Source organism: Oncorhynchus gorbuscha, linkage group LG08 (genome assembly GCF_021184085.1).
Source record: "Oncorhynchus gorbuscha isolate QuinsamMale2020 ecotype Even-year linkage group LG08, OgorEven_v1.0, whole genome shotgun sequence".
NCBI lineage: Eukaryota > Metazoa > Chordata > Actinopteri > Salmoniformes > Salmonidae > Oncorhynchus > Oncorhynchus gorbuscha.
This window is the reverse complement of record NC_060180.1, coordinates 6,720,869-6,735,187: the sequence shown is the minus strand read 5'-3', so window position 1 is coordinate 6,735,187 and position 14,319 is coordinate 6,720,869. Positions and strand designations below refer to the sequence as shown.

General features: G+C 44.1%; 3 protein-coding genes across 5 annotated transcripts in view; 2 read left to right on the top strand and 1 right to left on the bottom strand.

The window, feature by feature from the left end:
- The first annotated feature begins 44 nt into the window (after positions 1–44).
- Positions 45–5,996, top strand: sar1ab (secretion associated, Ras related GTPase 1Ab). 2 transcript variants are annotated; one of them, XM_046357809.1, is made up of 7 exons: positions 45–139; positions 1,426–1,498; positions 1,745–1,864; positions 1,998–2,063; positions 2,287–2,390; positions 3,717–3,848; positions 4,398–5,996. In XM_046357809.1, exons 2-7 carry the CDS (start codon positions 1,441–1,443, stop codon positions 4,512–4,514), a joined length of 597 nt encoding a protein of 198 aa, XP_046213765.1. In that variant the 5' UTR covers positions 45–139; positions 1,426–1,440; the 3' UTR covers positions 4,515–5,996. The 2 variants fall into 2 exon arrangements, with proteins under 2 accessions (XP_046213765.1, XP_046213764.1); XM_046357808.1 differs by lacking the exon at positions 45–139 and adding an exon at positions 973–1,115.
- Positions 5,997–6,191: 195 nt separating this feature from the next.
- Positions 6,192–9,628, top strand: tysnd1 (trypsin like peroxisomal matrix peptidase 1). The gene is made up of 5 exons (XM_046357807.1): positions 6,192–7,040; positions 7,163–7,761; positions 8,150–8,280; positions 8,567–8,752; positions 9,061–9,628. Exons 1-5 carry the CDS (start codon positions 6,555–6,557, stop codon positions 9,261–9,263), a joined length of 1,605 nt encoding a protein of 534 aa, XP_046213763.1. The 5' UTR covers positions 6,192–6,554; the 3' UTR covers positions 9,264–9,628.
- Positions 9,629–12,176: 2,548 nt separating this feature from the next.
- Positions 12,177–14,319, bottom strand: part of LOC124041135 (testican-2-like) — a 70,175-nt gene continuing 68,032 nt past the window's right edge. For both annotated transcript variants that reach the window (XM_046358346.1, XM_046358345.1), the window contains one exon: positions 12,177–12,455. In XM_046358346.1, the coding sequence (XP_046214302.1) occupies positions 12,319–12,455 (137 nt within the window). In that variant the 3' untranslated portion in view covers positions 12,177–12,318. The remainder of the gene's footprint in view (positions 12,456–14,319) is intronic.

Below are 14,319 nucleotides of genomic sequence, written 5' to 3'. Positions count from 1 at the left end.
GGATCGTATTTTGACACGTGATTTCCCCCCCCCCCAGTTCTTACGCATTTCCGGTGAACTGTCAAATTTCGACCTGTCATCCACGGAGAAAGCCTGGACCAAAAGTAACAGTACGGGGTGTTAGAACCACTGACACAAGGTAAATTGTTGAAATGTTTACCTTCAGTAGTTACATGAAAATCATTATCTAGTAGATATTTGTTTATCATAAAATCAGGCTAGCATGTTTTTAGTTTGATCGTTTGGGAGTGGGCTGTAATAATTGCGAACTATTCAGCCTAGCCTACTCGGTTTGTTGTTTAACTTCATATTGCTGTTTTAATTCAGCAACTTTTCAGTCACAGACCGAATTGCAATATGGTGTCAACAACAGTATAGCTAGGATACTGTGTAATTAGCCAGTTCCATTGTAACAATCAGTTATAATGTATAGCACGTCTTTAGTCAATAAAACTACCAATCTTACTCAATAACCGTGTATTTTCATAGCTGGGCAGCTATAGGTTAACGCTTGTATTCGTTTTTATAATATTCACACAGCAAGTTAGTAGACACTGTCAAGAAAGTGACAGGTGCTCCATGACAGCCCCGGACGTGTCAAATGTCATCTGTAGCCACAACTTGTTCATAAAAATAGTCTGAGTACTATGATCAGTTTAGAGGTCTTCTCGGGTCCAAAAAGTTGGACCTGAAATGACCGAGGACAATTAGACCTAGACTCGATTGACAAAACAAATCATGTTTATCAGCCAAGTTACTCTTCTGGTTAACAAATAGATCTTTATATGTTGGCTAAGTTTTCTATAAGTCAATAAGTGAACCTTTATTAGCGTAAAATAAATATGCTATAAGCTATGCAGAGCCGTGGTCGGGTCCACTCAGGTCTATCAGCTGTCATTACATAGACTTGAGACCCGACCCAGACCAGAGGGAAAAGTTGGAATTTTGGACCCTGGGGTTCCCAGGTCGGGTCTCAGGAGACATGAATACCTCTCGATCAGTTAGCCAGGTCCCTGTTAGTGTGAACGGGCTACAGTTTGTGGTAGATGTATTATTTTCCATCACGTTTCTCGCCTTGGCACAACAACTGGGAGCAGTTTGCACATACCAAAGAGGTAATCCGGGGTTGGGAAAACAAGTTTGAACAATTCAGCTTCAGTATTGGAGGTTAAATAGCCATGACTAGGTCTATTGCGCTGTGTGATTTGTGATTTTGGTATTCTCTGTTACTTATTTCATACTCATTCCTTTCAATCTGTTACCCAGATTTTAGCAGAGATGCATATTTAGTTTCCTGAAAAAAAGAACCACCAGACAGCTCGAGACGCATATTTTTTCGCATAGAATTACTCATAATGATCATGCCTCTAGAGTGCAGGAAAAAGCTGTTTCAGGTGTTTAAAACCTCTAACCATTCTGTTTCAGGTGAAGACAACAGACATGTCCTTTATATTTAACTGGATCTACAGAGGCCTCAGTGGTGTGCTGCAGTTACTAGGTACAGTTAAAATGTAAACCATTTAATCATTAAAACTTACTACTGGAGAAAAATTAATTACTTATTGAAGATTGAGACTTTATTTCTGAGTGTACCTGTATTTTGACCCTCATGCTCTACCAATAACTGCATTTCATAATATGGTCAGATCAGGTATTCAATCCCATGTCATATTTTCATCAGCATATTTTACTACATTACATCTGGTGGTAAATAAACTGTCTCTATTCTTGTCTCTCCCACTAGGTTTATATAAGAAGTCTGGGAAACTGGTGTTCCTTGGTTTGGACAATGCTGGGAAAACAACGCTACTGCACATGCTCAGAGATGACCGACTGGGACAGCATGTGCCAACACTACACCCCAGTAAGACATGGAGGATGTTCAGACACCTTGCTCACTTACTTATGGCTGTCTGTTGTTGTCTTAAGTGCGCTCATCGAATGACCCTTATCTGGTGGTTCCTCAGCTAGTCTATTTGTCTGCCTCTGTCCCACAGCATCAGAAGAGCTGACCATTGCTGGGATGACATTCACAACATTTGATCTTGGTGGTCACACACAAGGTACACAATAGAACTCAAACTGTATGCACACTGTGCTTTCTCTAATGGTCAAGTCTTGAAACCTTCAGGTGATACGGAGGCTTAAGTGGCAATGAGAGGTTGGCAATAGGCTGGGTTTCTGTACAGCACTTTGAGATATCAGCTGATGTACGAAGGGCTATATAAATAAATTTGATTTGATTTGACCTGTGAACAATGAAACTGCTTTGATTTTCACTCACAGCCAGGAGAATCTGGAAGAATTACCTCCCAGCTATAAACGGTATAGTCTACATGGTGGATTCGGCAGACCATGAGAGACTACAAGAAGCCAAAATTGAACTGGATGTACGTAAGTCATCATCCCCCCCCAACAAAAAAAACCTTCCACAAAGAATACAAATAGTGGTATTTCAGTTTTTCCCATTTGTTTACACACTAAAACTGGCCCATGAGGCACAATGAACCAAACCTGTAACTCGTTTAGGAGAACTATACACCAAATCTGCAATACTACTGGCACGTTTTGCTTTACACTCAGATTGCAATTCTATAACAAACATTTGGCCAAACACAACACACAATTCTCTACCTTTGGCACAATCTTCACAAATCAAATATCTTGTGTGCAAATGAAAAGCAACACTGTTCAACAAGCTACGGTAAATTACCAATTGATCACATTCACTCTTAACATGTGCAAACACTAAATGTTCACTTTGCAATCAGATGTTTTGGTATGGATAAAAAGTCCACAGGTGAGTACTCCTGTGTTTGGAGAATAATGGATGCAAACTTGGCAGAGAGAGGTAGAGGTGAAGGAAGACTAAGAACAAGGAGAGTAATATCTGATTAAATTCTGGCGACTGTGGTGGACCATGTGGTCGACCATGGTTTGACCTTGAGAGAGGCTGGGCAGAGAGTGCAGCCCAATCAACCATGGTTTGACCATGAGAGAGGCTGGACAGAGTGCAGCCCAATCTCAACCATGGTTTGACCTTGAGAGAGGCTGGGCAGAGAGTGCAGCCCAATCAACCATGGTTTGACCATGAGAGAGGCTGGACAGAGAGTGCAGCCCAATCTCAACCATGGTTTGACCATGAGAGAGGCTGGGCAGAGAGTGCAGCCCAATCTGAGCTGCTTCACCGTAGCATCCATCATCTGGATCGTTCCAAAATGAGAATAGGTACAGTATGTACTGCAGACATTGGCTCTACTACTTTTACTACTTGACAGTAGTACAACATAAAGCACAGTGAAGACTGTCGATTCCAATACACACTAAGGGGAAACAAAGTAAATGTTTAATGTATTACTGTATGTATGAAATTGGGAGCAATACTACTTTGTAACATGTTTATTGTATACTGTTACTGTGTGTCTCATTTATATGCAGAGTTTCATTTTGAGCAGGGAGTACATGAGTTTGATTGCTGTGTTTAATTTTGCAAGATGTCTGTGGGGTTTGGAGAAGATGGCTAACTGTTTTGTGGTTAGAGTTTTGTGTACCTGAGATTTAGTTTCAGCAAACTTGTGTTAACCATTGGGAAAAACTGTAAATAAGCAGCCTATCCTACACCCAGTAGATATTGTATGGCTAAATGCTAACCAAAACACCATTGCTTTTCACTGATGAGCGGGGCATTAAACTGGCACTCAACATTCTCTTTCCAGGCGCTGTTAACAGACGACACCATCTCCAACGTGCCTGTACTTATCCTGGGGAATAAGATCGACCGTCCAGAGGCCATCAGTGAAGACGCACTCAGAGGGATGTTCGGGCTCATTGGACACACTACTGGAAAGGTAGGGAGGAGAGCAGGTCGATGTTTGTCACGATTCTTGCCCTGGAGGCAGAACTGAGAGATTTCTACTAGATGGCCCAGCTGCAAAGTCAACATTGGCAACATAGTAAAAATTCATGAAAAAAAGTGCTTTCTAGTCTTAATTTAAGGTTAGGATTAGGTTTTATATCTTTGTGGCTGTGATAGCTAGTGATGACTCTGCAGAGCTGCCTCCAGATCAAGATTCATTACGATAAATGACAACCTGCAGGAGGAGAGGCTTACTGTTAAATGCACCCCACATGGTTTACCCTCTAAAGCAGCAGCCTCCAGAGAAATTGACATCTGATGAAACCAATTCAAGGTGGTGGCCTACAGAGATAGGCAGAGGGGTCTAGTCTTGACAATGACTAGATTGGGATGACAAAAATGTACAGTTAGCATCCACTTAATTATAGTAGTTTATTATGCTAACTCTGAAGTCTCGCCTTCACTGCAACACAAAGGAAAAGGTTGGAATGGAGGTTCATCTTTACATGTCTCTTCTGTCTGCGTGTGTATCTCTGTTCAGGGTAATGTGTCACTGAAGGAGCTGAACCTGAGACCCATGGAGATCTTCATGTGCAGTGTTCTGAAGAGACAGGGATATGGAGATGGTTTCCGCTGGCTCTCACAGTACATTGACTGATCTATATATCACTCCCATCTTATCTCTCTTTTGCCTGATACACACGATAGAGCTAACCTGAACCTTACTGGGTGGGCTTCATCATTTGTTTTCTAATTGTCCTTTCCAGCATGGTTCCAGTAACTATGATTGATGTGTAATGCAGGCCAGCATGGCTCAATAGTGTGAAAAGGAAGAGTATTTGTTTATCAACTGTTTTGTATGCACAAGAGTACAGGCCTCACACATCTATCTACCTGCTGGAAAAGCTATCAACTGCTAGCATTCATTGTAATTTTTGCATTTGAGTGTGCCCTCAGTAAGTAAATATATTTATAAGAAAAATGTACTTTTATTGATAAACTTTCAGTATTTTTTGTTGTAGCCCCAGATAAGCACATCCCATTCAACTCATGGAGGCTTGATGATAAATTGACAAGTTGAATCAATTCTGGTTTGTTTGGGGCTACAATAAAAATATGTGCTGTTGGGGAAACACTGAGCTATTAAAATATTCAGGCCTAGTGATTGTTTGATAACCCTCTAACAGTTGAACCCATTGATAATTGGTCGTCTGAGCCCCATGTAGTGAATTCAAACTTCCTTGTCTAAGCTAAGTATCAACCTGCAAACCCAAGATTTCGTAGTTTACACATTTCGTAGTTTTCAATGATATATTATCGGTTACTTACTGGTGGTGAACATTTAAGGATACCTCATGTCTGTCAAACCATTCTTATTAATATGATTAAGTTAGTTAGGGAATCCCCTCTATGTTCGGCAACGTTACCTCTACACTTAGGGTAGGACATGCCATCGCTTTGAACCAGTTCCTAACCCCGGTTTATTTTTAAATCGGTGGCATTTGATTACAGAGGAGTGCTTATTGGTGTAACAGTTCCGCGTTTTCTTTTCGCCATTGCTGATGTTGCCTTCCACGTAATATAGGCCTGGGTTCAAATAGTATTAGAAATATTTCAAACACTTTTTACATCTGGGACTTTTCTGTTGGTTCCATTGCAACAGGTAAGCTCAATCAAGCACAGCTGGAGTATTTTACCAATGAGGACAAAGTTGTCAAATGAATGTTTTTGATCGATCAATTCAAGTTGAATCACTACCAACTGATGCCATGAATGTGACTACAAGTGCATTATCACTTTTTATTTATTAATGCTTGTTTGTAATACAAAGGTGCAGTATTTTGTAATACCAGGGTTTTATTACAACCACGTTGTCAGTCACAGACAATGTATGTCATTTCAACAACCAGTACCTACCTACTGTATCGATGGTTTTTGTTACTGTAAAATAAGTACTTGGTGATTATTGGCTGCTCATAGCTATAATATGAGGGTACTTGTGTGGTACTGAAGAATATATGCTTTGTAGGAAATACACTATATGTGAGTGCAATAGATAGAGGGTACTTTTTATCCTTTTTGTACATAATGTGAAATGATTCTGCATGCCCTCTTATCAAAATAAATATTTTGGACAATCCATTAGTGATTTTTTTGTTTGTTGCATTTTATGTTCTACAATCCATGATCTATGACACATTTACTGTTGGTTCTCCTTGGACTACAATGAAACTATCCAATGAAACCGGAAACAGCTGGAGAAGCGAAAGCCAATCACGTAACGATTCAAGCTATCATGACACCCCCTTTTCCTTCTGGTCCAATGAGAGGAGATTCGGAAGTAGCGTGCAGCATCAAGGTCGATCACATTAATATTGTTTGTGTTAAATTAGTAATCATATATTTTGCCTGTTGGATGATAGGATATGATCGATATTTCTGGATGTCATTCTGCAACGCCATCAGCATCATACGGTTTTTGAATATGTTGTCGTACTTTTAAACTCACTTTTTCCTGGTAGGTGGAAGTCGATTAGCTTCATTGGCACAAAGTTCATGTTAGCTAGTTAGCCAGGGGGTGTATTTATTACGCCTATTATTTTGCAAAACGTTTCTTAAACGGAACGACACGGGGAGGGATCTACCTGCATTTGACCAATAGAAACTCTCGTTTTACACCCCAGCTACTGACAACGAAATGGAGTCGACTGAAAGAATGTGTTGCGTGGTCACGGTGTCTGAGTCTTTTTCTGATCAGAAACCTTTAAGCTGTAGTGGAGTCATCCTGAACTCACAGACTAGTCTCGTGCTCTGCAATGGTCTTATATTTTCTCGCTTTATGAATGACAAGGACGCTTTCTCTTCAGATCACCGGGTCTTGCTACCAGACAGTTTCAGTGGAAAACTCAAAATTAGCCTAAACATCCATGAACAGCGATATTTGGACATAAACCAATGCGCATACCAGTCATGCACCGTCTCGGAGAGCAACAGCACCTCGCGGCATCAACGCCAAGCGACAGCACAGCTGCTGATGCTCGCTAACTGTTTGGAGTTCAAGAGTGCTTTCGAGAAGATCTTCAAAGAGTCTGATAAGTGGAGTTTTTACGGTGGTGAGGAGGATGATGATGATGCAGAGATGGTTAGGGATTCAGAGTTTCTGAGCTGGTTTGCTGTACTCAAGGTACCAGACAGTTGGAATGTGTAACCTGCTTGTAGTCATGTGTTTTCTTTACAGTATTTTCATTGTTACCATTTAATGCTGATAGTCTAATGATCTGTGTTTTGTATTTTCATACAACAAAGATACCAGCCTTGGCCAAAGCATCAAACATCAACTTTGGAACCATACCATGGGCGACCAGCTCCACTCTCCGGAAAGGATGCGCGGTCCTCGCCTGCGGCTCTCCCTTCGGCGCCTTCTGTCCCGATCTCTTCATGGGCACACTAAGCAAGGGTATCATCAGTAACCTGTCCGGGGAAGGTAACGCTCTCATTCTCACTGATGCCCGCTGCCTGCCCGGTACAGAGGGAGGGGGGCTTTTTGTGCCCCACGGAGACCGAACGCTCCTCGTCGGTTTGATCGTGTCCCCCTTGTGCTGGAAAGCCAGCGAGTGGATTGGGCTGACGCTTGTGTGCTCGCTCCAGATGATTCTGAGGAACATCACACAGTGTGTGAATATTTGCAATTCACACCAAGAGATCCACCACATGCAGGAGCCCACAGACTTCTTTCTAGCCATACAGAGTGAAACTGAAACTCAGACATACCCCACAGTGGCCTTAGTAGACGCTGGACAATTCTGGGGCTCTGGGGTTCTGGTTAGTCCGCGGTTGGTGGTCACCTGTCGACATGTTGTCAGTGGAAAACCTGTTGTCACCTTGAGATTCAACACCAATGACAGGTAAGATTCAACACCAATGACGGGGACCATGCTGCCATTTTACTCACCTGACCTATCTGCATCTCGCATAACATTCAGTGATTTTGAAGATTCAACACCAATAATGGTTACTATTCTGTATGCATCTCATAGGAAGTTCATTAATGCTGAGGCTTCATGTATGCAAGTGTAGTGCAACCTCTGCCAAGAGGTCATGTCCTTCATGGTACGGGAGATACAGGGTTGATGGTTCAAGTTTCACTTAAGCTGGTTTCCAAGAGAAATCCAGGGCAAACATAAAAAAGTAACATTTGTTCCATACCAGCATGAAGATGAAAGTAGTCCACACAACATTATCCAGATCAAAGTGAAGGCTCTGTTACTTACGTTCCTTTCTTCCTCCCCATAGGTTTCATGCCGTGGTGAGTGATGTCCTGTACTCCACCAAGGCATCATCTCCCTATGATGTAGCCGTGGTGCAGCTAAGACACCTTCCCCCGGAGGTAGTCGTGTCACGCTTGGCCACATCGTTTACACCAGGTAGGCATGATGTCACTGTCACATTGACTCCACTATGTGTACTCTTTCTTTCAAGAGGACAGCCAGTGGAGGATGGGCCTTTCCTCGGAGTCTGGTTCTTCTAAAACTGCCTGAAAGGAGGAAACCTTATCTTGTCATTGTGCTTCTGATTGGTCTACTAAGCCGGGTTACTGTAAAAAATCTTTGATGTAAAAAGGGCTTTATAAACTAAATGTGATTGAGATATTGAAATAATCTTGAAGGTGATGGGGTGCCGTTTGAGATGTCTCCTCGTGTCGGTCCGTAGGTGAGGACGTGGTGGTGGTGGGTTACGGAGCTTTCGGCCAGCGTTGTGGTCCCTCTCTGACCAGTGGCATCCTGTCCAGGTCCATCGGCTGTCATGGCCAGGCTGTCATGCTGCAGACAACCGCTGCAGTGCAGGCAGGGGCCAGCGGAGGAGCTGTGGTGCGGGCAGGATCAGGAGAGCTGCTAGGTAAGCCATGGATGGAGATGGTCAACCCTCTTGGAGAGCGAGTGGGTTTGTAGGCTTTAGTTCCAGCCCTGCTCTAAAACACCTGATTCAGGGTCAAGGCCCTGATGAACAGCTGTGGCTGGAACAGAAGCCTGCAACTGCAGATTTTGAAAGAGTGATACTGTTTTTTTAACAGTGGGGGGCACTGGTTGACCATAGAAAATATGACAGGACAGCCATTCATTAACAGTACTGTGTCTAATGCCACATTTCAGACCCTTCTCTCTCTAACCCAAACCACATGGCTGATTGTCCTTATTGTATTCCAGGTCTGGTTTCCAGTAACACCAGAGACTTTTCTGCCAAGGTAACCTACCCTCACCTGAACTTCAGTGTCCCAATGACTGTCTTGGAACCGTTGCTACGGCGATATGCCCAGAAGGGCGACATTGGTGTGTTCCGGGACTTGGATACGACCGATGAGGGAGTCAGGAGGGTGTGGAGGCTACAGACTGCTCAGAGTAAACTGTGACTAATTACACACACAGAGTACTTACAAAGACTAACTTCTATCAGGCAATAACTTTCTTACTTTTCTATGACCTCTTAAGGTTCTACTAATATACCATCACGTTATTTTAGGCTTGCTAACACCAGCCTTTCTAAGTCCTTGACTGTGAGTCGCAGCTCACGTGTCACCCAGACTAGTCTTGTCTCTCCTCAATGTGACAATACCACCATAACATGATTACCACGAGTGGACCAGAGCTGACTAACATTCTTTGAAGTACTGGTATTTGAAATGGGTTGATTTTAGTACACTACTGTCTGAGCCACTGAAACTGTCTTCTTGTGTAACAGATTCTTCTCAGACAATAAAGATCTTATATGATAGGATTGATAATGACCCATCTTGTTTTCCCCCCCAATGTCATACACACAGGTACTTATCTTATAAAACGAGCTATAGTGAGACTTCACAGCTTTAGATACTATCTCTACAGATGAGTACCAAACACATTCAGCGTTTTCCACCATGTCATCTCTGTTTTCATACGGTACCCATCTCAAGGATAAATTCCTACTATTACAGTAAAGCATCAAAATTAAAACCATCGCATGGATCCCCTTAATAATTGTCAGATTTACAGCTGGTGAAGTTGCTCCCGGCCGGGCAGAGAAATCGGATGTTGCACAGACTGATTGGTCCCTTTGGGTAGCTCAGAGGAAAAAGCTGCCAAGACCCCTTTTCACACATCTGTTATTCTCTCCCTTGCACTCAGAGAGAGGAGCTTATAGATGTCAGACCTGGGTTCAAGTACTATTTGAAATAATTGCAAACACTTTGGCTGGGCTTTGAGCTTCCCCGATGCAGTGAACAAATATAGTTAAGGTAGGCAGGAGCAAACATTCAATGTTTTTGAAAGATTTCAAATAGTATTTGAACCTGTTGTAGACGCTTTGAGGTCACACTTTATTAGGGCGTCCTACGACAACAAAGTGCCACGGTTGTTTGCTAGCCTCCTATAGATGTAAGCCTCAGAAGCTGCAGAAAAAGGTTAGGAGGAATGGAAGTGAACTGAACTGCTGGACAACAGTCCAGAGTGGACAAAAGACCAAGGAGAGGATAATCGCTCGTCGACAGATTCACGTGGAAACGGCGAGAATGGGAAGTGACAACTTCGCAAGAATTTTACTTCTTGGGAAACCAAGATTAAGGAGAAGACAGTATGACAGAGGAGTATGGTGGCCTGGTAAGGCCACGTAGAACCAATGTATTTTATTATTAAACACAATGTTGATCCACAGATGACACAATGGACACTTGTCAATCAAGCAGTACTGTCTGCCAGTATCTCAAGGCATTAGCAATACAGGAATAATAATAATAGTAGTCGCAAATCTGTCTTCAGACACACTTATTCACATTTAGGATTGTAGAGTGAGAAACTTTATTTTACTAGACTTGATGAGACAGAGAACTACTGTCACAGATGAGCTGAAGCATACGGGATGGAATGGGGATAGTTCAATTATGCAATAGAAATACAATGAGTATAAAGTGGATTCCTCTACTCATCCCCTTCTGCACTAATTTGAAAGCACTGGGTTGGTGAAAAAAGTAAGCAAAAGCCGAAGGAAATTGACTTTTATCTGTCCAGTTCTTTCATATCAGTGCAGAGAAAGAAGGAAATTAAGGATAGGAACCAATGGTAGGAAGCCACTTTTGACTAATTGAGAAGCACCCAAAAGCATCTCCAGTTCCTAACATGAGCACATAACCTCCAGCTGCTTCCTGCCTTTAACTTTAAATGTTCAGCTGCTAAAAACTTCTCCAGGAGAAAGTTGTCTTGCACATACAACAGAAAAAATAAAGATATTCACAAGAATTTAGGACACATCTCCTGACTGGTCAGACCACAGTTTCTAGTTTGATATCCCACATCGTCACCCCTCCTCTTCTTCTCCAACCCCCCACTGTCCCACCCTCCTCTCCAATTCCCCACCATCCCCACTCCCTTCCAACCCCCCCACCCCATCCTCTCCAACCCTCACCATTCCCACCTCCTCCTCTCCAACCCCCCACCACCCCATCCTCTCCAACCCTCACCTCCTCCTCTCCAACCCCCCACCATCCCCACCGCCCCCTCTCCAACCCCCACCGTCCCCACCTCCTCTCCAACCCCCTACCACCTCCTCCTCTCCAACCCCCTACCACCTCCTCCTCTCCAACCCCCTACCACCCTCCTCTCCAACCCCCTACCACCCTCTCCAACCCCCACCGTCCCCCCTCCTCTTCTCCCACCGCCCCACCCCCTCTTTTCCAACCCCCCCACCCCTCCTTCTCCAACCCCCACATCCCTCCTTCTCCCACCGCCCCACCCCCTCTTCTCCAACCCCCCCCCCCTCCTCTTCTCCAACCCCCTCTTCTCCAACCACCCACCGCCCCACCCCTCCTCTTCTCCAACCCCCCACCCCCTCTTCTCCAACCCCCACATCCCTCTTCTCCAACCCCCCACATCCCTCTTTTCCAACCCGCCCCCACCCCTCCTCTTCTCCAACCCCCCACCGCCCCACCCCTCCTCTTCTCCAACCCCTCACATCCCTCTTCTCCCACCGCCCCACCCCCTCTTCTCCAACCCCCCCACCCCTCCTCTTCTCCAACCCCCCACACCCCTCTTCTCCAACCACCCACCGCCCCACCCCTCCTCTTCTCCAACCCCCCACCCCCTCTTCTCCAACCCCCACCGCCCCACCCCTCCTCTTCTCCAACCCCCACATCCCTCTTCTCCCACCGCCCCACCCCCTCTTCTCCAACCCCCCACCCCTCCTCTTCTCCAACCCCCCACACCCCCTCTTCTCCAACCACCCACCGCCCCACCCTCCTCTTCTCCAACCCCCCACCCCCTCTTCTCCAACCCCCACCGCCCCAACCCTCCTCTTCTCCAACCCCCCACCCCACAATTTTTTCAATTGTGTCCATCGCTTCAGGTTTCCAGGATCATTATTTGTGTGTGTGTGTGTGAGAGAGAGAAGTTAAGATGCTCCAGTAGTAATGTTGGACTAGCTAGACTTCATTGTTTTCTTCACCAAATATATCCTTCATCATCTGCCTCTCCCACCTCTCCTTCCTCCTCCTCTGCATTCTCCTCCGCTTCTTTATCTTCCTCATCCTCCCATCCGACCCCACTGCCAAAATCACCTGAATATGCGACCGCCTCATCTGGAGAAGAGTAAAGAGAGAGAGAGAGAGAGAGGTGAACTAAAGGGAATGTGTTTGACGTTGTCTGTGTTTTAATGGCTGTTTCTGAACCCTGCCGCAGGAACCATTCTAATCAGCAGCAGGTTCCGTCCAGCCAGACAACCATTTTATCTTGAAATACTTTTCTCACAGCGACAAGCGGTTCTTTAGAGTGCAAATAATCCCTGACTTGAATGTGGCACTGCATATACTCACTTCTTAATCCCCACTGATGCATATCAAAGTAGTGGAGGTATATGACTTATTCATTTTCATAATTTAGCAGATGCTCTTATCCAGAGCGACTTACAGGAGCAATTGAGGATAAGTGCCTTGCTCAAGGGCACATCAATCAATTTTTCAGCTAGTCGGCTTGGGGATTCAAACCAGTGACCTTTCGGCTACTGGCCCAACGCTCTTAACCACTAGGCTACCTGCATCCCCAATTAGTCATTATGTAGTACAATAGAGAAATCATGCACAAAGTAGCGGAATATCATCTGCAGGCAGCAAGAGCGCGCAGCTCACAACTGGTTTTGGCATGGAGCAGCTCACAACTGGTTTTGGCATGGAGCAGCTCACAACTGGTTTTGGCATGGAGCAGCTCACAACTGGTTTTGGCATGGAGCAGCTCACAACTGGTTTTGGCATGGAGCAGCTCACAACTGGTTTTGGCATGGAGCAGCTCACAACTGGTTTTGGCATGGAGCAGCTCACAGAAGAACGTCATCGGTAGCCGGGAAAGACGTTTCAACTTATGATATCTACCAATAAATGCTAACTATATATATTTTTATTTAGCTAGGCAAGTCAGTCAAGAACAAATTATTATTTACAATGACGGCCTACTCCGGCCAAACCTGGACGACGCTGGGCCAATTGTGCACCGCCCTATGGGACTTCCAATCACGGACGGCTGTGATACGGCTTGGATTTGAACCAGGGACTGTAGTGACGCCTCTTGCACTGAAATGCTGCGTCACTCGGGAGTCTCAGGCAATAATGTGTATGCAAACCAGGTATTGAAAAAGTTTGGTCTGAAGTCTTGGTTAGGAGGCTATTTGTGATGTGCAATTAAGCCATCAGGGGCGTAAGGATGAGTGGGCCTGGGTGGACACAGGCCCACCCACCGGGGAGCCAGGCCCTTCCAGGCCCACCCAATCAGATTGAGCAAAAACTAAAAAATTATACATTATTATTACAAAAACACAGTTCCACTCACCAGATAATAATTTGAAACAACCCTTTCCTGCAGTCAATTAACAAAAGTGCCCTCTTTGGCCTCATGGGTGGAATGTTATTCATATTATTTCATAATTAATACATTAAACAGATGAAAATCCAGTGTTTCTATGTCAAACAGTTTTGTTATATTTCAGTCTTCTGTGATGTATATAAAGTGTAATATTGGGATGCAAACTCAAAATGTAATACATTTCAACTCTATATCTGACATGGTACAGGTGTCTTATTTTATTAAGTCCATAACCATGTGTCTGAGGTGGATACTTTAGTTTCAAGGTAGATTTGTTTAAGACTACCAAGAACCACACTGTGTCTGAGGTGGATACTTTAGTTTCAAAGTAGATTTGTTTAAGACTACCAAGAACCACACTTGTCTGAGGTGGATAAGTTTCAAAGTAGATTTGTTTAAGACTACCAAGAACCACACTGTGTCTGCAGGTGGAAACTTTAGTTTCAAAGTAGATTTGTTTAAGACTACCAAGAACCACACTGTGTTTTGAGAAGGCATACTTTAGTTTCAAAGTAGATTTGTTTAAGACAACCAAGAACCACACCAAGTCTAAATTGGTTTATTAAGACCACAAGTCACTCAAATTTGTTT

Coding starts and splice junctions, on each gene's coding strand:
- sar1ab (XM_046357808.1), top strand. CDS start 1,047: ATGTATTATTTTCCATCACGTTTCTCGCCTTGGCACAACAACTGGGAG. Junction 1,499..1,744: donor TGGTGTGCTGCAGTTACTAG/GTACAGTTAAAA, acceptor CTCTCCCACTAG/GTTTATATAAGAAGTCTGGG. Junction 1,865..1,997: donor TGTGCCAACACTACACCCCA/GTAAGACATGGA, acceptor TCTGTCCCACAG/CATCAGAAGAGCTGACCATT.
- tysnd1 (XM_046357807.1), top strand. CDS start 6,555: ATGGAGTCGACTGAAAGAATGTGTTGCGTGGTCACGGTGTCTGAGTCT. Junction 7,041..7,162: donor GCTGGTTTGCTGTACTCAAG/GTACCAGACAGT, acceptor CATACAACAAAG/ATACCAGCCTTGGCCAAAGC. Junction 8,281..8,566: donor GGCCACATCGTTTACACCAG/GTAGGCATGATG, acceptor GTCGGTCCGTAG/GTGAGGACGTGGTGGTGGTG.